The sequence below is a fragment of the Schistosoma haematobium genome, chromosome 6 (assembly GCF_000699445.3).
Source record: "Schistosoma haematobium chromosome 6, whole genome shotgun sequence".
NCBI classification, from domain to species: domain Eukaryota; kingdom Metazoa; phylum Platyhelminthes; class Trematoda; order Strigeidida; family Schistosomatidae; genus Schistosoma; species Schistosoma haematobium.
The window spans coordinates 17162572-17189090 of record NC_067201.1 but is presented as its reverse complement, the minus strand read 5'-3'; the positions used below and the strand labels follow the sequence as shown (position 1 = coordinate 17189090).

Sequence of the window (26519 nt, the reverse complement as noted above, 5' to 3'; positions counted from 1 at the left end):
CAAGAAATCCACGTTCGAACTAGTTAACAACGAGTATACTGTTACTTTTTAGATTGTTCAGTTCTTTATTAAAAACTAGGTGATTATTCCCAAATTCAACAGATCTCCACAAATACATAAACAGAGATAAATTTTCTCTACAATTTTTCCTATTTTTCACAATTATAAGTATGTGTTTTCTCCTTATTTATCGTAAAGCGTTAAACTGAATTTTATAAGGCAAACATACAGTATTGTTGTGTATTTATTGTAATTGTGAATTACAAGTATTTTTTCACCAATATACTAGCTTTATTTCGTCTCATTTCTTATTACATAGCTATATTATTATTATTATTATTATTATCATGCCATAAACTGAAACTGGTTAGCGAAATTTTAGAAAAGTTGATTTTTAAGAGATGAGATTGCTGACTCTATGCCCAACCCTCATCCTTCCACCCCGGCTTCGGACCAGAAGTTATGGACCAAATACAATCAATCATCCTACTATGAGAGAGAATAAATCAACGTCCAACTGAAGAGGAGATAAGGAAAACATGTTGGAAGTGGATGAGAATTACCTTACGGAAATCATCAAACTACATCACGAGGTAAGCGCTAACATGGAATCCTGAAGGGAAAAGATAATGAAGAAGACCAAATAACACACTGCGTCTCGAATTGGAAGCAGACATTAGAAGAATGAACAGGAACTGGAAACAGCTGAAAAGGATTGCCCAGAACAGATTCGAATGCAGAATGCTGGTGGCTAGTCTATGCCCCTTCTTGAGGGGTCACATGCGTAAGTAAGTAATTAATAAACTGGAACATAAACCCCATAGGATAATTTTCATTTTTGGCATAATCATCCAAACTGATTGAACTATTTGGCCACCGTTTTTAACATTCAACATATATTCAACTGGTTATATTATGAAATACTTATACATTATGCACTTTAGAGAATTATTTACATTATGAAACAGTATAATTTGAAAATGGTCATTATTTTTTAATGCAAACTGATAGATAAATAAAATTCAGTTGATATCTACAATTATGTTACTACAAAAACAATGGCCATTAGTAATGATCATGTTTATATTACAATTACACTGTTTAAAAGTAACATATGAACGTACGTTAGAATGATATCTGATAATAATTGAGTGATGAAATAAATATAACCACATTGTATGATCCATATATTAACATTTCATTGTATAGGCGACATTTTGGTTAGATAAAGTGTTTGTTGAATGTTGTGTGGAAAATATATGAAGGTATATATCAAATAGAAAGTTTCTTAGCTCTAATCTGTAGTCGGTAGGAGCAAATAGTTATCTAGTACCGCATAATATTCAGAGATTAACCAAGTATTATTATCGAAATGGGGTTCGGGAAGCATAGAACAGCCGTTCCGTCCTACGATGAGGCTCCTTAGTAATAGACATCCATGATCATGCATACGGAAATCGAACACAAGAAATTCGATTTCATGCGTGAATGCTTGAACTCGAAACCACCGAGTCAGGATCTAATGGTGTATATATTTAACCTCAATCAATTCATGATACTATGAGGCCACTTTCCAAGAATGTAATTGCCTCACGCCCGATAGAGTCAAATTCCTAAAGGTTACAGCCTCACACTAGAAATCCTGGGATCACATTTAGATGTTGGTCATTAGTGAGCACATGATTATTATTAGCATAAAGTTTTGTGGTGATTGTAGAATTTTTCGGTTTCAATCAGTGGTCTAGTGGTTAAGCGTTGATTTACAAGACCAAAGGTTCTGAACCCTTACCTGGATGCGGGTTCATGAATTCCGATAACTGAGAAGCCCGATACTAGGACAAAACAGCTGTCAAATGCCTTTTGGTTTCCAGGAGTAGTTCTTCTGGGACAAGTTCATGGTTCAGACTATGAACACTGATATATGTTTGCAATGAAAATTACTTTCGAAATGTACCAAAATGTTCTTTAAAACATCACTTGGTAATCGTACCAATTCTATACTCACTACTGAATAGTATGAATATGGATTTTCGAAAGTCATAACATGAATCCACGACATAATATTTTGAAGAAATAGGGTACCAGAGAGTCATGTACTGATAATACAATATAACTGTTGCATCATATCATGAGATTCATTTTGCGAAAGACTTTATACCATAAAAATCTCAATTCAATTCATCGATTGCAACAATTTCTTTGAGAAAATAGAAGCCTGCATATCGTCAGAGTACACAGCTTAGAAATTTATGACGAAAATAAAAACAAGTTTCTACTGCTTCTTGACGTCCAATAAATTCACTCTCTGGTAACTTATAGACGTACAAAGTACCTTAAAAACTGTTTCGGTGGATTTACAGTATTTATTATGTAGTTTAGAGTACTTAGTAATAACAGAGATGAAATAAATTCAAATCCGGAAATCGTAGTTTTCGGAATATCATTGGAAAGATGTCAACTGATTTCAAACTAAAGGTCAAGAGAAATAATCAGTATCTGAAACACAATTCATATGAATGAAGAATATTCCTTTCAATGAATTTCTCATCAGCTTCCATAATTATCTCATATCCATATTAATAATCCATAAGATTGACCAGATTGAAGGCAGAGTACATCATTTGGAAATTGTAATATGTGAATCAAGAATTGTTGTTTGTCATATATCAGATCAAATCAAATCGAATCGTTCATGCTGGAGCTGATTGATATAAAGTTGTTCACTTGAATCAGTTTATAAATGAAATGAAATTGTGGGATAAATAATGATCAGAATAAATATGGTCAATATGGAGTGAGGGAGAGAGAGAGAAAGAGAATAATGGAATAAAAATCAGAAATTACGTAATATGTAGAATAATATGAATGAGGTCAGATATAGTAGATAGGGGTGGATAGTGAATAAATTTCTCAACAAGGTTATCAAGTGCAGTAATATTAATAATAATAATAATGGTAAAGATAGTAATAATAAGATAATAATATTATGAAATTGATTATTAACTAGTTGACCTCGAATTTGGCCAAGGTAAAAGGATCGACTAAACATATTTCTTTTGGATGCAAATCTCTGGCTTTTTTGATCCGAATAGCAATCGCTTCAGCCGTCGACAGGATTCTCAGTCTGACGGAATTAGGTAAACTGCTGTTAACACGATATATTATTGCGAAAGATTGCTCCATGTTGGCCGTATGTCCCGTCTGAATTAGATGGTCTAACATGGAGCTGTTAACCGTTTTTACCTACATCTTTGCTTAACCACACAGTGAGGTGCTCACGAGTCTTATTTCATTTAATGTATTCGATTTATTCCATAAACGTATATCAACAACAACAACAACAAAAATACCCCTCAAACAATCTCTTTGTACTTTAGTAAAAATACAAACCATTTATATGAATACTTGCTAATTCACATAATTGTAACAATTAAGCAGAACTTTATCTATGTTGAAATTTATGCCCTGATAAATAAGAATATTCATTATTCCTGAACTATATGCATCTAATTAAAGATACCATCTATTTGTGACTTTATCATTGTAGAGATTAGTATTTAGTGAGATCTAAATACTCCCAATACATCAGGTCACACAAAGATTTAAAAATAGAATACAGTTTAAAAATAATCACAATAATCGCAATTTCATGTATTGGTTGAGATTAGACATAAACACCGTTGGATGCCGGCTCAGCTATCTCAAGTTTAAGCATTCGGGCGCGAGACCGAAGGCCCTGGGTTCGAATCCCGCGAGTAGGATCGTGGATGCGCATTGCTATGGAGTCCCACAGCCATCCAGTGTTTTCAGGTTCTCAATGGTGATCTAAAATCAATCGGTTCATGATCTAAAACAAAAACTTAATAATCTTCACAACCCCATACTGATAATCACTAACTATATGTTTTCTATCACAGAAAAATATTTCACAGATAGTATGAAATAGTTTATGTTATAAGTTAGTTAAACAAACAGGAAATATATAAGGAAACAACTCTGTATTTAGCTTTTTAACATACAAACTTTTACAACGAAAAGAAAAGAAACAAAACAAATCAACAATACATGATCACTTATAGAAGCAAATTGAATTTCATACATAATCATATGTTATCTATTAAAGAGTGTGTATTTTATTCCCTCGTAAAACATAAAATGAATAATATATTATTGATAATTGCAGGTTAATAGAAGTTAAATAGAAAAGTTCAGTAAAATAACTGAACAACTGAATTCTAAGAAACATTTATACTACTTATAATAATTGGGTTATTTTGTCTAACCAGTCAGCTTTTCAACAACATCCTTTATTGGATCTGTACATTTAAGCCAACTACATTTTCCAGAACAACATTCTTGACTAGTCCAACAGAAATATCCACCTGCAAGGCATAGATGACATTTACCAGTAAATAATGTATTTAGACCACAATATAATTGTTCACAACATGGAGAAAACACAGTTTTGGAACAATTTTGTCCTATTGTACGGCATTCACCTGAAAAGATAATTTCAAAAAAAACAGACCATTTGACAATTAGGTATAAAAAGAATGAAATTAGATACAAAAGTTAGTCGGTTTAGTTTGAAAGAAGCATCATTAAACATACTTCAAGTGCTTTTATTATATGATTGTATAACTCTATACCTAAGTTTACCATAAAAATAACATTCCATAGTCTAGTCTAAAATATCTCAATTATATACCCACAGTTTGTTATACTTTGTTGTTTGAAGTTTTACTATGTATATAAAAGACTTAAACTGTAAATTCATTGAATAACACGAAATTTTATCCAAGACGTTTCCACACGAATGTGGACTATATTCAACACTTTCTCCATGATTAATCTTCTTTGATTTCTAACGATTTTCCGGTTGACATTAACCAATGTCAAAAAATTATTTCTTAATCATGGAAATCTATACAGAATTATACTTCAGTAAATATGAATGAACTAAGTGTGAAGAGATATAATCATTTCTTCTAACATACACGATAAGAAGTTTGTCAAAGAAGGTCTATCATTTGAGGATTAAGAATGGATCTCTTGGATAGAAGAACAAGAGTAATCCTACTGAAAATAATCTTTTAATTATAACACAATAGAACGAGACGGCCGTCCAGTGCTTCCACGTTTTCCATGTTGGTCTAGCTTCAACTGACTTATGATCTCAACTATTGAAATTACAAATGCAAATACAAACTGATGATGTGAAATTTTCATGATCTCCTGAAACAGCCTAATAAAATTTGCATATTTTTTTTAAAAAAAACCAATGTAAACAATGTCTTATTAGTAAACAATATGATTACTGGTAACTAAGTAAGTTTTCATATTTTATCAGTAGTGTTAGAAAATTACCAGATTTTATACATTTAAAATTTGCCATGGGTGCATTCATGCCGCTATCATCTGTAATGTCATTTGAACAGTTAGTAGTTTGTACTTATATTGCTAATTAGGTTTATAAATTTAGAGTAACATTACTTTCTTTTACACTTCTACTAATCATCTCACTGATAAATACAGTTAAGTGTTGGAATCCATAAACTAAACATTCAAGACTATCCTAACATCTATGATATTGTTCAAAAGCATACTCATTTCATACAATAACCTAATGAATACAGCAAATTTTAAAAGCATATTAACATTACACTTGAGAAATTATCGTTTCACAACTAACATATAAAGAACTGTTTTGTAATAGTTGGTTCTTTTACACAATAAGGTGGTAAGCTTATCCATCTAATTATTTCGCGTACAAAGACCATAGTTTCACGTTTACCAGGAAAGTTAAAACAGTGATTTAAGGAAAGGAAAGTATCTGTCAACTAGTTAATATGATTTAGTCAATAATAATTGTCTAAGCTTAAATTAATCACAGTAAATGTCAAGCCACATAGATGAACATGCTGAAAATTTTGATTTGGATCTTGAATTTATCGATGCTAGACTACTGGCGAAAACCTGGAAACACTGGGCGTTCTAGTTTAGGACTCCTCAGCATTGCGTATCCACGATCCCGCATACGAGACTCGAATCCAGGATGCAACTGAAAATTCGAAAAATTAGCTACGATGTTAATGCCACCTCTCGACCTATCGTTTCTTACTTTTAGTTATGTATGTTCCACCATATATGAGAAATACTCATTGAAAAATATCATAGAATGCACGCTTATAATTTTATTTTTGTTTAAAATCTAGTCTAGAAATTAATCTATAAACGTTGTTATTTAAGCCATACTATGATTTCAGTGTTCTATTGCACATTCATAATAAAATTCAAGAAAGTACTATTACCAATAATAATTGAAGCATTTGTAGAAGTAATAAATTACATACATGTTAACTAAGCGGATTATATTTCAGTCAGATATCAGAAGAGACTTTCTCAACAGAACTATTTGTCCATGTAAAATGTTCACATATAATGTCAGATGAAATAGTTTTCTCTAAATCCGTCAAATTGCAAATATTAATCTGTGACGAATACTACATCTGAACAAATTCCCACAAAACCCCCTCATTAACACTAAAGTCATATGTTCGCTGGTATGTTGCATAGTGATTAATTTATGAAGTTGTACTGGGAAGTTGACGAACTGAGTTCGGACATATTAGCAATGAAATAGCGGTTATCTATGGGATTTATTGGCCAAAACACTATATGGAACTTGACTGTCGTGGGAAATGTGTATCGTTAAATGTCAACTTGGTGGCTTATTAGTCAAGTGCTCCACACGAGTCTTGTTGAGTTACTGAGTTCTATCCCTGGAATGGTTGGGAGTGGTCACTTCTGTGAAGTCTACTATCAATAGATATATTCATTGCTATTTGGTTCTCAATGGCCACTAGGTTAAATCAAAACCACCTACATATAAATGTATCTCCATTATAAATAATCAAAAAGCATTTGATTGTATCAATATGACTTACTTGATACAACATTGAAATGACTAAACATGACAATGATTACCATTAATATTACATGATAAAACTGATTCATAATGATGGTTGAAAATGCAAACAGTTATGATATAATAGCAATAATAAGGAGAAATATAGTCGTTTAAATTTATATGTCATCCGCTACTAACGTCACATATGTATATATATATACAAAACCAATGTATCAGGAAATAAAAAATCCAATGTGTCACATGCACAGAATTCATTCCATAATTATTAATGAATATTCAACAATTAAGTTACATTCAATGTAGGGATGACTGTCAAAATACATTTGTAAACAACATAATAAAGATTTTACCGTTTATATGTGTAATAATAATAATAATAATCAGTCATGCATTAAGAACTAAATGTTACTATGCTAAATAATAAATTTATCAAAGCCGAAGTTAGTTACCATAGAAAGAACATTATCTAAGAATCAGTATTCCTTATAACTCTATACATATATTGTGGTATGGGTTACTTATATCCTCATAAGTAGTATATAACGGTAGTCAGGCATAGGATGTATTTCAGTAGAAGATCGATAAGGAAAGAACGGAAACAGAACACAATTAGGATGAAAATACATGAACAATGAAATCCGAGACAATGGACTGAAATTTGCAGATGAAACAGTCAAGTTTGAGACTTGGATTGTTATTTTGCAAATTAACGAGTTCCTATATGGTTCTCAGATTTTAGTGAGATGCTCTGTAATTGCGTGAGCAATACATTCGATTGTCCTCACTTGTGTTCTAATTTACTACAGAATTAATATAGGCTTAAATATCGGTTACATCACAAGCTGTTACCAGTTGGCGAATCAATTAAAATCAGAGGAAAATTGTCGGTTGTTTCGTCTAAATTTGAGAATTACCACTGCTAATCCACGGATCTAATCCAAAACATTTAGATCTTGTAACAAATATGACATTATTTAGTCATTGATTTGATATTCACTGGTTTAGATCAAAAATGTTAATCTGTTGATTTATCATTTTGGAGTAATATCACCACTATTATTCTGTAGTGAAGAAGAACACGGGTGAGGACAGCCAAATTGTATTTAGGACAAATTACAGAATTACTTGGTAAAATAGAAAAACCATATAGTAAATCGTTAATTTGCAAAATATCATTCTACCATATCAAACCGGGCTGTTGCTGTTGCAATCATCAATCCATTGTCTCGCATTTCATTGCTCATGCAATTTCTTACAAATTCCATTGTTTTCTCGCTCTTCTTTTCTTGATCTTCTCCATCTTCTGCTGCCAGCCATTACGTTCTTTTGACTCACGTTATATACTACTTATATCAATATAAGTAGCACGCACCACAATTCCATTATTTAAATTATAAATTCAACAAAGTATTCACAACAGTTACCCTCTTCATGTTCTTCTTTCAACTGGTTTTCTGTAAATAATCAAGCCAATATTCAAGTATAAGCTTTGATTTTGAGGTTGTGGAGATTATTGAATTTCATTGAAATCATGAAACGATTAAAGTTACTCACCGAAAATCTTGCAAGATGGTCGTGTGACATCGCGGATATTTTGAAGTCAGACATTAACACCATTAGATGACGGTTCAGCGGTCTGAAGGTTAAGCTTTCGAGAGTGAGATTGAAGATCCAGGGTTTGAATCTCATGTTCAGATTAGCGGATGTGTATTACTAAAGATTCTTATTCTAGAACAAAGCAGCCGTCCACTGTTTCCAGGTTTTCACTGGTAGTTTAACACTGATCAGTTCATGACTTGAATGAAACATAAGTTTTAAATTGTAGCCTGTAGGCTAAATATAGTTATTTATTTTATGTAAAATACTGGCTGAATGATACGTGAACAGATAACATTCTAGCTAGGTGTTTAGTCGTTTAACCACTGTGTACCAGAGTTTTGGATTTTCTTTATACTAAGTATCATCAGAAAGTATACTGTTGTTTATCATGTACTGTAACTTCATGGATTGGGTCAGGTTAGACATTAACACCATCGGATGCCTGCTCAGTGGTCTAGGTTAAGCATTCACGCGCGAGACTGAAGGCCCTGGATCCGAGTCCCGCGAGCGGGATCGTGGATGCGCACTGTTAAGGAGTTCGACAATAGGACGAAATGGCCGTTCAGTGCTTCCAGGTTTTCAATGGTGGTCTACCGACAATCGGTTCATGATCTCAATAAAAAATCAGTCAATTAATTAGTGCAGTCAACATAATAAACATGATGCACTTAATAATCTTTTGTGATCCTTATCACAAAATTGTGGATAATTCCTTAAAGGATTTATGTATAATTATAAGTATTTAATATGAATGAGATATATGTATAGTAGGCAGTAGGTCTAAAGATGGGTTCATTGATTCATTTTCATTACAAGTCATGAATTAGACCAATTAGCCATTTCTCAATGTTTACATTTAATCTAATAATTGAATTCATGAGGCAATTGGAGCTAGAACACCGTCTCATCCTAGTATGAGACTCTTCAGCAGTGCACATCCACGATCATTTAAAATTATTTAAGTGTTATATTAATTAAGTAAAAATAAAAATATCACGTATGTTTAAACAAATTTTCAATAAAGTTTATTAGATATTAAATGATCTGTATTCCTTCTCACTTTTAAAACTAAACGATATATTCCATATGGATAGAATACATGTCCGTGAGTTTTGCTTTCAATGTTTAATCTCTATGCGATATCAAGTATTTTCTGCTATTTTTGCATATATTTACTTGGTAATTATTACATATCAGAGCACAATTTTTACTAAGGATTATAAATGTTCTTTTTTATACAACAAGTTGGAATGTACAACAGTGGCTTGTTCGTAAAAGGCATATGTAGATAGCTCTAAATGATTTTAATGATATCCTGAGTGGATTTAAAACCAAGAATTTGAAGTTCTCTAATTTAGAAATAAACAAAATAATTTTTATTGGATGATGGTTGAAGGTAGTCAACAGGACACCCCGGACCTTGACTTCATGCCACTTGATACTCATCAGCAAGGCGTATCTGTAATCTTAAGGGAACCGATGCCCTTCGACGGATTCGATCCCTTGCTACGCAGCTCCACAGTCAGAGACATTATCGCTGAGCTATCCAGGCCGCGACTGACCTCATGTAGGACTGATATATATTTACAGCTGATTGATCGCTGGGTGGTGATCAATGTCAGGTCGTTCTTAGTGCAGGTCGAATCCTATCAACCAACTTACAATGTGACCACATGACATTGATCACCACACAGTGATCAATCAGTTGTAAAATAATGTTTATAATTTAATGCTGTTTTAATCTAAGTTTATTTCACTAGAATAACCTTAGTAATTGAATTTTTAAGATAAACTTGTCGGCTTATCACTGATATTCATTATTTATAGATTTATTTTATGTCAATATTCATATAACAATTAAAGTTGTTCCACATACTGGTTTAGTTCAATTTATGTTTGTATCCTAAAATATAGTTAACATTAAACAATGATTTGGTTCTCTGTTTCTTGAAACTAAATAACCCGGTAATCTGTTCAAAAAGTAAGCAAAGTTAATCAACATTCAACGAACCGAAGTTCTTTTGTGTACTTAAGTATTACATATTCTAAGAGTATCCACCCGATAGAATTAAAACTTTTGTTCAGGAAGATCTATTAAGTTCACATAGATAAATTTACTGAATGAAGTAAGGTTGAGTAAAATTCCTCATTTAATTCTGATATTATTATGCAATTCAATACGTGAATCATTCTTAAGGAACCATACACTTAGTTGATAACCTTAATCTTAAACACAGTTTCCAGATGATGTAATTAATAATATATAGCTCAAAGTTTACCACAACCTATATATCTCATATTCCATGTACTATCCAAACACTGTAAATGTGAATATACACTACAAAATGAACCGAATGGAGCTTTTATTTGTGGAACAATTAATTTAAATCATTCATTTTGTATTACGATCATTGTAGAACTGCCTTGCCCTGTAAACTACTATTTTGTATGCAATCACTTGAAATATTCTATGCCTTTATAGTAAATAACCCCACAGCATAACTTAGAATCCTCAGATCACAACAATCATCTGTATCATTAAGCATCAAAACTCCATATCCTATCTTAATGTTCGATAATCGTGTGATAGGAAAAAATAGTTTTATACCTTGGAATTCTTTTTCTAGATTTTCATAAATAACGAAAAGGAAATAGTACCGTACCTTTACGCTGAATTTATACTACTTTAAGGTCGAAATATCACTAGCAAGTGCAAATGAACCTTGACGATTTTCAAATAATCCTCGTACAGTTATCTTGAATGTATGAGTTTAATAAACTAGCAATTTATTCATCAGTTGATGTTTTACAGATCAAATGTTCGTCATGAAATAAGCATTACATATGTACTTAATGATCAGTAAGTAGGTGAAACTTCCTTCGGAAAAATAAGGTGCTGTAAGCTATTCAGATATTAAATAATTCTGAATTTAAATGACTGCCTTCATCCTACTAAGGAGGAATCTTTAAACTATAAAATCTCCAATCTGTTCAAGAAAAGATTCTTCAAGTCTATGTTTGTATACCTCCGTTCAGAAACGCTAACAGTACATTAACATAACAGTAATACTTCTCGTGAACTGAGTATTTATAATTTTTGATCTTTATTTTGATTAAAACCTATGCATTCTGTATTTAATAATGGTTGTCTGATTGATAAATATGTACAAATTAGTCTTTAACATTCTTTTTATTATAAAGTCTCAATGAATAATATAACCCTAAAGATGAAAACGAACTGTTATCCTATTGTGGTGTATCCTATTTATGCTGACAGATATAAGTAGCGTGTAGCATCAATTGAAAGTAGAATACCTGGCAACAGAAGATTGAAATTTAGAGAACAGGAAGGAAAACAGATAGTAATTGAAATAACAACAGAATCAGTGGAATAATGGAATATATAAACGACAATGCAAAAGAGATGCACAAATGATGTATTTAATGTATGATTTTCGTATTTTACTAAGCCACTGTGTAATTTAATATTAAACAATAAACTGGCTTTTCCTACCTGAGTTCTAGTTTACTACACCATGACTTCATTCATCATGATACCAGCAATTATACGTACTTATACATATTACAGTGAAGACCAAACATTGGTGGGCTGATTTTATTAAATAGATTCAGTAATATGAAATGTAAAGATGTAACTGATGTAATTAGTAGCTTCAATAAATTAGTTAAAATGATTAACACACCAAAAGATCACCGGAGTCAAAAGTAAAAATAACCCTCTCTACTATATGCATGCTTTCATAATGTATAAATCACAGAATATAATAGCTAAGCAAAAGTCGCTACAGTTCTAAAAAGAGCAACGTAAATCTATGGCGATTGATCGAATTCAAAAGAAGCTAATTTTTATATCGTCGGTCAATCATCTATAGCTGAATGAGATCTGAAGTTTTTCTAAGGAAAGGAAGTGATTTGTTTGCGTTCAACTAGCAGTTTGACAATTATTCAAATGAGGTCGGAAGCTTCATAAAACTTGTTGAAGGAAAATATGACTGATATAAGCAGTGTCTTACAATTCCCTTTTGAGGACTAAAATATCTTCGTCTAAAAAAAGAGTAGATACCCATGATTAAATATGAAATCAAATAATCACTAAAGAATGGTGAAAAATAAGCAAATAATGATGTTATGATACAAACCAGATGTTCCACTTTAGCTTGGATTATTAGCAGTGATAATATGAATAGATCTCTCGAATATACATTTAAAGTATTAAATACACAAACAACCTAAATGAATTATTGTGTATATCACAATGAACTAATAAATGTAGTGAGAGAGTAACGTTTGAAAACCCGTGAAGATAGTACAACTTGTTAGATTAACAACTTATGTGTTTATGTGACAAAGTAAATAGTTGCACTGGGTTATATGTCGCTTAATATAAATTAAGAAATAAATTTATATCAAGACAACTTTCAAAGACATTCTTTTTAGTTGAAATTTTAGGATTCATAGAACTAGGAACAGCCTCTTCAAACAGGTGGTATTTTGATAAAAGCTTCTCAGTAGTTTATATTCAATACAAGTGCCTTCTAGGGATGAATTACATTTATTCAGTCACCGTGATCTTAACCAGAACACCGCTGAAATCGTGTAGACACGGGATCACCGTTTCGACCAAATATGGGAGTTCAGCCATGTCGGGTGTGAGACAGTTATATACTGTAAGTGAAGGAAGATGGTCGTACACCTTGCTCACGACTGTCAAATAACACGAAACCTAGGTTCAGGGTTTCCTGTCAACTATGTTAAACCACCATCTTACATGGTCGCACAATATCATGAGTTGATTGATGTTATATATCTGCACCACTGAATTCTGACTCAATAGTCTACAGTTCAAGCGTTTGGACTAGAGACCGAAGTTCCCTTGTTCGATTTCCAGCTGTGGAGTCCTGAGTATACACTACTAAGGAGACCTAAATATTGGTTCAGTGCTCTCTAGTCTCCAATGGTAATCTAGCTAAGATCAATTAGTGATTTAAAATATGAATGTTCTACATTCTCCACATATCCGAATGTACTAATAACATATGTTGAAATACAATGAATGTAGTGGTAATGTAACATAGAATGACAATATTTTCACATAAATTATAACAACACATACTTCGCTCATTTGTTTAACAGTTTACATTGTCTATCACATTTTCACGTGATAAACCAACTTTGGGAAAAAAATGTTTACATATTTTATATAAAATAGTTTATGTTTACAATATTCGTTCAATCAACAAAATAAATTCACTAAATATCAAGTATAAAGTGATGTATGATTGTGTCCGTGACGTGAAAATAATTCAACAACTAATGATCATGTAAACATATAACGTACAAGGCTGAAACCATTGATTGCTGTCTGTTAACTAGATGGTTAATTTATTTATCGTGAAGTTTATGTAAAACACAGTTTTATGATATCTTTCTATTTGTTAAATTAACTAGTGGGTTAAGCGTTCGCGAGCGAGACTGAAGGCCCTGGGTTCAAATCCCACGAACGGGATAGTGGATACACACTGCTGAGGAGTCCCACAATAGGACGAAACGGCCGTCCAGTGCCTACAGGTTTTCAATGGTGGTCTAACATCAATCGGTTCAAGATCTCAATCAATAAATTGACAACAGACTAAAGGAAGCTAAGTTGGATAAATAACTGGCATTTTAAAGCGTTGAACAATTTAATACGTGTTCGATTTCCCTGACAATACAAAGAAATTACTGATTAGACCAAACACTGATAAAGCATGTCAAATCTGTCTATCAGGTAGTTGTTGACGTCGGACTGTGAGACTAAACAAAGCTTAGTAAATTTCTGAGTGATGACAAATTTCAGTTGATTAACCCTAAGTGAAAATTAGAAACTCACATGTTACAATGTGATACAGAACCTCACATAATTAAGATTATCAAGCACAAAATTATTCATATTATTTGTATTATGATAGATATTGAAAAAGTCAAATTATCAAGATTATAAGGGTTTAGTAAAGAAAGTAAATTAAGTAAAGGTAGTAATGTGGCTCAATGGTTTAAATTTAAAACGGTCACCACTAACTCGATCAGTACAGTTGTCAAGTTTACTGAAATTGGACAGTCTAACAATCGAACAAAACAACTGTGTGTTGGTCTCCGGTTTTTATTAGTTCTTTAGTTGGCATTACTCTGTAAGAAAAACCAACTTTGCTTATAAATCTATCACAGCATGTCTATATCAGACTGAGTGAATAGTTTTACTAACTGTCGAAAATTTCGAAATCCTTAGATCTGTTTATGACAACTCACCTTTCGCTTGTACACTTCATTTATAATGTAAACAACTCCATACGCTAAATTATGTCATTTTATCATTGTCCGTTTTGCATTAATCCAAACTAATTCGTGCTTATAAGCAAAAATGAATAGTGGCTAGCAGTGGAATCCAGAACGCGCGTTCCGTCCTATTTGCGACCCATCATCCTTAAGGCTATATCGAGGCGATCTGCGCAGGATGCATATATGCCAACATGAGACTGATCAATTGCAGTCCTAAATAACAATGGGAAGATACAAGTAAAACAACACCAAGTGAATTTAATTCATACTTAGTTTATTAAAAAATCAAATCCAATCTTGCTTATAATAGTAACTCATGAAACATTGCAATCTGAATAGACCAATAAATTCAGATGTTTTGTGAAAGACTAAGAAAAGTTTCCCAGATAGATGTGTTGTAAACAAATCGAAAGTTAGCTGTGTAAGTTTACTCACTCTAATTTACTCACTTTAATTGCTAACATTTAATGGAATTATGTGTTTTAGACTGACTGATTCATAACCACAGTGGCTAAATCATTTTTTGGCATTTTCTATTGTTTATACTTTAGTTTACTAACGAATATCTAACTTAATAATAAGTTTTTTAATTGGAACTGAGAACAATTTCAGTAAGTATCTCAATACATTTGTTACCGATGATTACTTATAATAAAATAATGATATGTATTTGTCATTTAAACAGACTGTGGTCTTGTAACTGATATCAAGAAATGACCTTTTACACAACCAAAAAAAGTAGCAATCACTAGACAGTTGTTCTATCTGAGTACATGGCTCCTCAGTAGTATGAATTTGTGACTCCACAGGGGATTGAATCCAGGGTTTCTAAATTTCTCAGTGAGCACTTGATTTCTGAACGATTAAGTTTATATCCAAAAGTTTACATATCTAACTTCGGTCGATTCATGATATTATGCAACCAACCTCAAATATTATTGATGGGTAATGTATAAATGTACTTCTCCTTAATATTCCCTAGTTTTTATGGTATCCCAACTAAGATCAATATAATATGAAGAGAACAACTTACAGAATACTATTGATCATTGTAATCATTCAAATAATTTCATTGGTTCAAATAGTGAATTTGTATACTATACATTTCAAAACTAACTTATTAGACAATAATCCAAATATTTATCAACATTTATTTTCATTGTCCAATTATTCTTTGTTGTTATAATCGCATTGACCATGTAATATATATATAAAGACAGTAATAATAAACACTCGTAAATCATTTACTCTCAACATCCATTATGTTGTATTCACAGATAGCATTATCAATTAGCCTTGTAATAATCTGGAACATTCTATCAACAAAAGGTAAGATTTGTTTTTTGCATGACACCTGAAATATTGACACTTTAACTGTTTAAATTGATATGAAAATGTTATCAAATCTGTTGATAGCCCCACTAATTACAAATGATAAACCTTTCAATATGGTGAAAATTCCCATTTTAATATACAGTGAAAACAAAACAGATACAGCTCTATTTGTTCTTTATAGACATTTGTTGCTAAAAAAGATTCTAAAACATAACAGGCTTACTTGGATAATGAAGATCAAACAACTAATGAGATTCTCATATTTCCGAATTATATAAAAACACTGATTGATTAATAGATCTTAGATACCATAGTTGTTGACTTTGTAAACATTTCTTGTATAAAGTTCATTATCTCTTAATCATACATAACTTCAGTCAGTTAAAATCTGTTTGTAAGAATTAAATTGTTCATCAACTAATGGTAGGTTTCAAACTGTTACGTCATTAGCAATCACAGTGAACTAAGTTTTACTAAATGACCGATACTTGTTTAGTGAAGTTTATGTAGTGGAAAGGATTTGTGGAAAAGCAGTGGATAACAGCATCTAGTATTAAAGTATGGAAAGAATTATTACTGAAAACAACTGCTTGTAATAAAGCCTATAGACGAGAAATGATGAACTGTGTCATGATTTAAAAGTATGTAACAGCAGTTTAACAGTCTATGAAATTATTTTTACTCGTTTGTCTGAACTAGTTGCCACCTATGTCTGGTTACCTTTATTCAGTGCAAGTTGTTAGATGAAAAAGAGTTATCAGACGAGAATATTCGGTTGACAAATGAAGTCACTAAATGTGCCTATCATCCATCTGAGAAGCTGTTTGCTTTTCGCGCCAATGTCGACAATTTAGTAAAAATTATTAATTATGTACTCTAAATGACATACGTTTAAAATTAATCGTTGTTTTACAGATACATCTATCTTGTTCGAATCCTAACGAATGACCAGTATGTGATTGACTTTTCTTCTTTTTTTACTGTTGCACCTTATACAAATGATTCGGTTTAAAGCAATGTACTATGTTATTAACTGATCATTAATGATTGAAGCAAAAGTTGAAATTAAATTGCCAATAAGTAGAGTAGTAAAACTCATACTCATCACCGGGAATTTCAAGGTTATGGAATGACTATTTCGGACTTATATCCATGAAGATAAAGAGAAGCCTCTAAAAACATATGATCCTGAACAATCTATATCTGGTCTTGTACTAATGAGCACTAAATATTTCAACTACTTGAAATTAACTAGCGTTACAATTATGAAAATCGTCATCGGACCTCCTTAAGATCTGGAACGTCACTTATCTTTTTCTAGGTAAATAAGGAAAATCTTATATATTATATATATGAGATACATAACCAGTGAAACTAGGTTAAATAGTAGCAATTTAGACCCCATAGTTTGAGTACAGATTCAATTTAAAATCCATCAAGTTTCAAAAACATGTGCTTTCATAGAAATAGTAGGATCAAACTGTTTAATTCCAGGTGGTTAGTAGTAGTTGATAGAAATTTAGGTATATGTTCAAGAAACTGTTAACCTCTGTGGGATTTGAATCCGGATTACTTTGTGTCTCAATCACAGATGTTAATATTAAGTTATCTGTATTGTAAATTATCTGTCATGGTACTAAGTTATTTGAATTAATCTATCCTTTTGTAGTAACCAATTTCATGTTATATTCTCCTAAGTGATCAATGAATTCTATCAATCAATTAGTGAACTAACTGAATCGATACTTAACTAAAACCGAAATAAGAACAAAATTAATTATAAAAGTAACGATGTTTCTCATCAATATTCATGCAGAAAACCTACCTAATTAAATTGACAATATGTTACAAAAGCATATCAATTAGTCTCTAGCTTAAAATGAAACATCTATCACTGATTTATTATCTTCATTTTGGTAAAAAAAGACCTCACACTCCATCTTAAATGAAGTAATATGAATATACTTTAGTGGGGCCCTTTATTTTGTCGTCATTTAGATCGGACAATGTTTGTTGACGGGATCTCCACTTTAGTGGCCCGAGATCTGACTCCAGGTAGATCGTATGAATGATTGTTATTGAATGATTCCTATCGAATGTATATGTCGCCTATCCTCGTATATAATCATCGACTTAATTCGCGTTAGTCAGTAACGGAATTAAATAAGTCAAATAACGAAAATGGAGTTTTGAATACATATATTTTGTATATGAAGCGAATAGAATAGAGAGAAGCAAAACGACGCGCAATGGTGATGGCTCGTAAGCCAACTCCCATTTAACCAAACGTTAACCAATAGTTATAGTTACACAAAAATAAGTAACAGAAATGTGATAAGTAATGGGATGAGAAGTGTAAACACACACACATACGCTCAAATAAAAACAGTCAAGATTGATAGGCGAATAATTAACAAGGTCAAAATATGACTCAAGTAGAAGTAGTAGATTGGCCTGTCCGAAAGCTAGAATAAGGTAATATGGGCTTAAGATAATAACCTACACTACAATACACAATTTGGTAAGTTGAACGAGCTCTTGTACACAGTTTTTTTTATTTTATCAACCACAAACTTCTTTAATTTCCCTATCCTTGAATATAAATTTTTGTAGGTGATTGTATTCCATTGAATGGCGTTTGTACAAAAACTATATTTGCTCCATGCTGTAATAATACAGTATGTAAATTGTCTGGGCCATTCTCTGGTAAATGTGTGGAATGCCTTAAACCATTTTCATGGTGTTGGAATGGTGATGAATGTTGTTCAAAACAATGCAGTTGGTTCAGATGTTTGAGTACTGATGAACAATAAATTAAACATAATTCATTATCTCTTGTCATTTTGTTTATTGTAATGATGATGACTTACTATCTAATGATTTATTTTATTTAATAAAATGTATACTTTAACATTAATGACTATCCTTTTTTGATAGATGTAATAAGTAATATTCTCCATAAACGTTGATGATTAGGTCATCCAATTTGTTAATTTTCTTCATATTATGAAAGATAGAAAAATGGCATTCTTATTTCTTAACTTAGATATCATTCATCGGAAGGCATTCGACATAACGACTTAAATATGAGTTCCGTTCTAGTTTGTACATACCAAAAGTAATGGTGTACAAACTTGAGGAAGTTGGTTCTCTCGGTGGAATTTTGACAAGCTAGTAAAAATATTAATAGAAAGTCATATGATACATATAAAAAGTCGCTTTATTACAGAAAAAAATTACATGATAAATTCCATCCTACTGAAATGAATTTTGTGGATGTTACCTCCCCCAACTCAACCACGAATAACGAGTTGTGATTAGAGGATATCAGATGTCACCACCTATAACAATCGACAATTATGAATATAAATTCAATGTGAGTGAATGTGTAAATATTAGGTAGAGAAAACCCACATGTTACATTCGACGAATTCAGTGTTAGGTTGAACGTGCAGCATATCGGCACATCTTCACAATCTATTCTGTATAACATACTCATAAATATTAGACCATTAAATTAATCAATGGGATCTGACTAAAAGTATTAGATTTCATCCGTTATATGGAAAAATTTCTGACTTTTTTAAGATATTTATGTTGAGAACTGAAATGGCAATAAAATTCCACCTAAGTAATGACTTAATTCGGCGATCCTAACTACTCCCTCCACCTTGGTTCCTGACCAAAGTCAGGCTTGTGATGACCAAAGCAAGATGAATTTGTTAGAATAGTTTTTACTTGCTGTCCTAAAAGGCCGCATAGATCGTCTAAAGAGCCATAGAACTAAAAGCCTTTAATGTAACACTTGGAAGTAAAGTTGTATTTCTAACTAAGTCAAAATATGGCACCAGTAGTGTTTGCCTCAAATAACTAGCATTTCAGAGTTTATTTTCTAAGGCAGAATAATGGATCATAAACAATCAACTCTAAAGTCAGTACATTTTTGTTGTATGACATATGAGTGATGATTTAAAAGTCATCTTTATCACTAGAAACCCAAAGAACCTCAATCTACCCAGCCAAATGGAAATTATCTACAAAATTAATGATGATGAACAGTACATATCTAGGCTTTTATCTAATCTTCAACTTCCTTGTCAACACAAATGAATCCGATATTTTAACTCTTCTATTCTTCAAATAATTATCATTATCATATGTTCTCGTCTAAAAATATTTTACGTTACATAATGAGATTGTCTTAATATTATAGAATTACCACCTTAAGCAATAATAAAAAAGCCCCTTTAAAACTCTAGTTCCTAAGTTTCTTTCACACTATATACAACATAGTCCTGATTGATTGATAATTTATTTCTCAATAATATCCAAATATTATCGAAATTACGAATTAAGTTAGACAAATACCGCGAAAACCATGAGTCACTCGATGGCCATTTCGTAGTAGCATGGGATTCCTCATCAGAAGTGCGGATCCACAATTCCGCAACCGAGAATCCAATCCAAGACCTTCAATCTCATGATTTTAATAAAATCCAATAATCTCCACAATCCCATACTGACAACATACTATTAATTGGAAATAATTAAATATAATAACTTGTGTGTAATTGAACAGAAATAAATGAAACATTAGCTCTTGATTTGTTCAAATTTATTAGACAAGAAAATAATGAACTGCTTTCGATAACATGCTTCTTTATCATAATTCCACTTCATCACGAAGCATCTTTATTATAAAAAAAAGGATTATGATTCCAGATAATATTCTATGTCATATAAACTGATTGTGACATTCCATCTTGACGCTAAGGATTAGATGATATGATATTAGTTATTATGACGTAGTCAGATAATATGATGAGTCACAGAGCATAGTATCGCCACTGACTGACACTAAGTTATGCTCATACGGAAATCACAATTCGCATATGGCGAATGCCTGTTGTCGCGAAACCTAAGTCTAACACTGTTTTATGAGTCGGTGAAACCACCTAATGTAGAAAACGTGGTTAAAACAAATAGCCTTGGTATCGCTTGATACTTTGTACTACTTTCCTTATGACTGGTAACTATTAAAACTTGTTTAACCAAGTATGTAGCTACAGGTTATGAATATTCACAAACTGACATTCATTTTTCACAAAGAAGTTGAATGTTTAGCATTATATTATTTGAACTATTATCACTTTGTTTAAGGTTAATCATGATACTTGTATTTATTAACCTATTTTGAGTTCGAATTTCATTAGTTCGTCAAGTGTTTTAGTTAGTATGTGGGTTCACAACTGAATAACTCCAATAATTCAACTGTATGAGAACTAAGTTACAAAACGAATTTACAAATTTCTTTATGAAACACTCAACTATTTTATATTGTAGTTGTACACAACTGGCTTTTATTACTTTCGTAACTATATAGTAGTCGACAAATTTTTTTTACATCAAATGTCTTACATTTTTTTACAAACCAAGCGAAAACGATTGTAACGGGAATGTATTTTTTCATCTTATTGAACTGTCCCGTATTCAAATAAAATTACTTTCATTTCTTTAAACTATACTAGAAGGACTTTTCTCATTCAAGTAGAGCGAAATGTGCCCCCATATTGTAATGTTGTTAAGTTACTGAATAATAGAACAGTATATCGCTACCATTGTGCTTGTAGAAATAGAAAGTTTTCAATATGGTAAGTTACATGTCTATATAAATTATATAAAAGTGTACTACATTTCCTTAACATATAGGACTATATAATTCCAACTTATCAATACATATACCCAAGTCTTTAAAAACATTTTCACATTGTATAAGAAATAAATTATAACAAAAAAATATTATGATCAACCACAGTTGTTTCTTAATTTTATTAACCTTAACATGGTATTGGAAATTAGATGCTTTTACAGGTAAGTGATGCTTATATTCTTGTTGTTCCATGACTAATCATTATCGTTTGGTGCAGCATCCAAGTACGAGATCGTGGAGAAGATTTGTAGCTTAGGTGAATGATTTTGATGAAGTTTTGTTCTCTGAGCTGGATGGTTTGGTCGTGGAGCTTTTATCGTCTTCTATCTGAAGTTTGTGCTGATTATGTCGTTCGGAAGAACGATAAAAGCTCCACGACTAAACATGTGTAATTTTATTTTTGTGGTTTGTAAATATTTAAGAAATGTTCTTTGTCAACTTTCAAGAAAATTACACTTTGAGAATATGATATGTTTCTGAATGCAGTTTATCCTGTTTTTATAACATCATCAGATGACACATTTCACAGATTAATTGTGTCCAGTAAACTTTTCTATTTGCTTTATACAGAATAATAAATAGGTTTGTATCACCTTACTGAATCCCCTATTTAAAAGGTTTGACTGGTTTACCTATATAAACCTTTAATAAAATGATTGTATTCAGGAAACATTTTTAACGTTCTAAAGTGTAAGTGATTAGAATAATAGTTTGTAACTAATCATTACTGTTTTTATATAAATTAAATATAGCTTATATTCTCTGCTCTAAATATTTTACACTAGGAAATTGAGTACGAATATTTTCTTAACTTCAACTTACTTAATTACGCTTGTTACCTTTCATGGAAGAGCATAGGCCACCCACTAGCATTCTCCATCGAACTTTGTTCTGAGTAGTCTTTTCTAGTTATTTCCAGTTGCTATTCATTCTCTTAAGGTCTGATTCTGATTCCCGACGCAATGTGTTCCTTGATCTTCCTCTTTTCAGTTTTCATTCAGAATTCAAAATTAGCGCTTGCCTCGTGATGCAGTTTGATGGTTTCCGCAACGTAATTATCATTCACCCCCAACGCCTATTCCTAATTTGCTCTTTAGCTCAAAGCTGGTTTTTCCTCTGCTATAGTAGGTTGTTGCTGTTGGTATCCGACTAAAGGACACTGAGCATCTTACGTAGACAATTGTTAATAAATACTTGTACCTTTTGATGATGGCCGTAGTAGTCCTCCAAGCTTTAGCTCTGTATAGTAGAAGTGTTTTGACGTTCTTATTAAAAATTGTGACTTTGATATTGGTTGACGGTTGTTTTGAGTTGCTTTTGCTCTTCAGTTGTAGGAACGCGTTCCTTGGTTTGCCAATCCTTGCCTTTACGTCTGCATCAGATCCTCCACGTTCATCGGTGATCCCTCCTAGGTACGTGAAAGACTCCACATCTTCCGAAGTTCCTCCATAAAATGTGGTTGGGTTCACGTCCTCTAAGTTGTAGTTGACGATTTCGCTATTCTTTTGTATATGTTGAGATGTACCGCTGCAGAGGCTTCTGCTACACTGGCTGCTTCTACCTGCACGTTTTTATATGTATGGGACAGGAGATCTAGGTCATCTGTGAAGTCCAAATCGTCTGGTTGCATCTAAACTGTCCACTGTATTTCATGCTTCCTTTGAGATGTGAAAGTCTTCTTAATCCAATCGATCACCAGAAGAAGGATACCTTCAAGTTAGACGAACTAAAAAATATGTGATTTTAAGGAATCTGTATTAAGCCAAACATCTTGTATTAGTTAGTAGTCTACAAGGTGTAATTTCAATCTTGAGGGAATTTTCGCTTTCATAAGATTTAAATTCACATCTTTTAACTTAGTGATGTTGTTACTAAGATAATTCAGTTACAAGTGGTCTGTTATTTTAACTAGTTCGTTAAAAGTGATCGATCACTAAGCAATAGTTTTCCAACCATTTATTATATTTCATCTGTATTCCTTATTACAGTAACCTTAGCAACATCTAATATACATGATAAATACTGTTATTCATTTGAAACTCGAAGGAGATAATTAGTCATTTATGAACATTTTCACGCGTTCTAACTGTGTAACTAAGTTATTTGAACCATAAATTTTGTAAATAAAACGAATATCGACTATTGGTAAGTGTGTATTTTCAATGTACTTCAATATCCAAATGCTTCATTAAACTAACTTCTAGTATAATACTAAGGATGGCTATGGTTACACAAACTGGTAATTTAGTTCATGTGGAAATGTTTGTGAAGCCTAGTAAATGAGATATTATGAAAACTACAAAACAAATATAGAAAAGTACATCAGTATTACAGAGCTACTACAATTTAACCTCAACCGATTTGTGTTACAATGTGTGTTGATATGTAATTTGCTCTTTAAAGTTTATACCAGGAATAAAATAGAAAATTGTTTAGTGAAATCAAGAAATCTCATTTTATTCTATGTAGAATAATGATGCTACAAGCTAGTGAATTACTAGCCATGCTTAACTCCCTTTTATTAGTTTGACAAGAGAACCAGTCAGAAATTAAGCTTATTAATATCAAAATATCAAGGATGTACTATTCAGTTTTACTCTTGTTTTTCTCAACACAAGATTAAACGATTCAGGAATTTTTATGCTCAACCTCAAAAATTATTACGATTAACTATTAACTTTCCTGTTAACCGAAGGTTTATTAACTGTTTGTATTAATCTTATAGGGGATTATATCAAAGGAATGAATTATGTAATTTATTTCTGAACATCATCATTTGTAACCCAGAACCTATCGGTCCTCGTGTGCGAACACTTTACCACTAGACCACTGGGGTCCTGGGTTCGAATCCTTCGGAGTGGGATCATGAATGAGCCTTGCTGAGTAGTCACATACTGAGACAAAAGGGCCGTCTAGTGCTTCTAGGTATTCCATGGTGATCTAGCTTTAATTGACTCATGAATTCAACTATTAAATTACTAAAATCTCCACAAAACCCCTCTGTGATAATTATCATTTACATTAAAACTTTGTTTTATTAAACTATCGAATTTCATAAAAAATGGACAATAAAGTATCACCATAATTTTCAGCTTCAAAATAGATGTAAGACTAATAAAATACTTCATTTTATAAAACTTTAAGATGAACAATGTATTTACCTAACCATCAGTTCTCTTAGATTTTGTATTTTATCCTTGTTGTGAATTAATATTGAATGAATAAGTATCTAATGGCATATCATTTCACTAAAACAAATAACCTAACGAATTACTCCAACATTTGAAGCATTTGAAACTGAGTTAGAGCTTTATTATAAATATAAACATGATTATAGGAGCATTTATCTGACAAGTCTGATGAGAGAGAATCACATTGACCACGTCCAGAATCAACTTATTTTTCCATTAGCACAAAATGTATTTAAATCAAATGTTTCATAGCTTAGATTCGTTATACTTCTTATACTGTTACGAATGGTAGAGTTTCCAAGTATACTTACACAGCCATAACTAATCCCTATTGCATTTATGTGAAGTATATCAGAATAATAAACATTAGTAATATAACACTTATTACCTGGTATATTATCAGGAATCAGTGATAACTATACAGTTGCTTATACCTAGTTTGAAACTTCTTAGAAGTCTACACAAAACAGAACCATAGAAATTCAATTTCAGGAAAGAACACGATTTATTTGTATTTCTGGTTCTAAATGTAATAGTTCATATGTTTAATCTCATTCAACTTGTTATCTGAAAGTGAGTTATATCATTAGTAAGTTATAACCTCACTGCTAAGTTTTTGATGACCCATAAACTGAAGTGAAACTATTGATGAATGCCCTTATGACTTACACAACATCTACATCTAATGTTAATCTGTAATTAACATTAATTTTAAAATGAAGAAAGCCTTCGAAAAACTCATAATTTAATGGATTTATCAGGCAAATTGCAATTAAACATTGATATTGATTATTTACGTTCTCTTTTTTCTTCATAGGTCGTTGTAAACTTGAAGGAGAAAATTGTACCAAAACAATATTTTCACCATGTTGTGCAAATTCCACCTGTCAACTACATGGATTATTTAAAGGAGTTTGTGTAAAATGTTTACCTGAGAAACATTTGTGCTTATCCAGTAGTGAATGTTGTACAAAATTATGTAGTTGGTTTCGATGTATAATGACAAATTAGATATAAACTGATTCATTCATTCACAATTGATGAATATTCTTATACAAGTAAATTGACTAGTAATCTACCAAAAAATATATAAGTTTAAATGTTCTTAAAACTTGTTTAACCACAATGAGTTCATTTATGGTTATATGTTACAATGTAATCATATTTGACCCTTAAAATCACACAGTAATAATAATAATAAATGTTTAAGTAAAAATGCATAACTACTGAAAGATCCAAGAATAGGACTGAATCTTAAATTGTCTTCCTCTTTCAAGATTATATCTAGAGAATTAGCTTCAAAAAAATAACAGTAAAGTATTGTGAATGTGTTATCGCATCACTTCGACAAGTGACTAAATCACAACTTGATCAATATAACTACTCAGTAAGTACTAGAGAATAGATAAACATGACA

General features: G+C 31.7%; 2 protein-coding genes across 2 annotated transcripts; one reads left to right on the top strand and one right to left on the bottom strand.

Annotated features, from left to right (window-relative positions):
- Window positions 1-187: 187 nt before the first annotated feature.
- Window positions 188-21711, bottom strand: MS3_00011063 (uncharacterized protein; the record flags this gene model as incomplete). The annotated part of the gene is made up of 10 exons (XM_051219467.1): window positions 188-205; window positions 957-1004; window positions 3280-3371; window positions 4284-4499; window positions 5368-5451; window positions 5977-6061; window positions 17937-17951; window positions 18852-19000; window positions 19315-19372; window positions 21706-21711. 10 exons carry the CDS (start codon window positions 21709-21711, stop codon window positions 188-190), a joined length of 771 nt encoding a protein of 256 aa, XP_051065632.1.
- On the top strand, window positions 16122-26113 carry MS3_00008667 (uncharacterized protein; the record flags this gene model as incomplete). The annotated part of the gene is made up of 6 exons (XM_012938056.3): window positions 16122-16195; window positions 18815-19177; window positions 22851-23035; window positions 23131-23323; window positions 24128-24186; window positions 25920-26113. The coding sequence occupies exons 2-6, from the start codon at window positions 19170-19172 to the stop codon at window positions 26111-26113; spliced, it is 639 nt and encodes a 212-aa protein (XP_012793510.2). The 5' UTR covers window positions 16122-16195; window positions 18815-19169.
- Window positions 26114-26519: the final 406 nt, after the last annotated feature.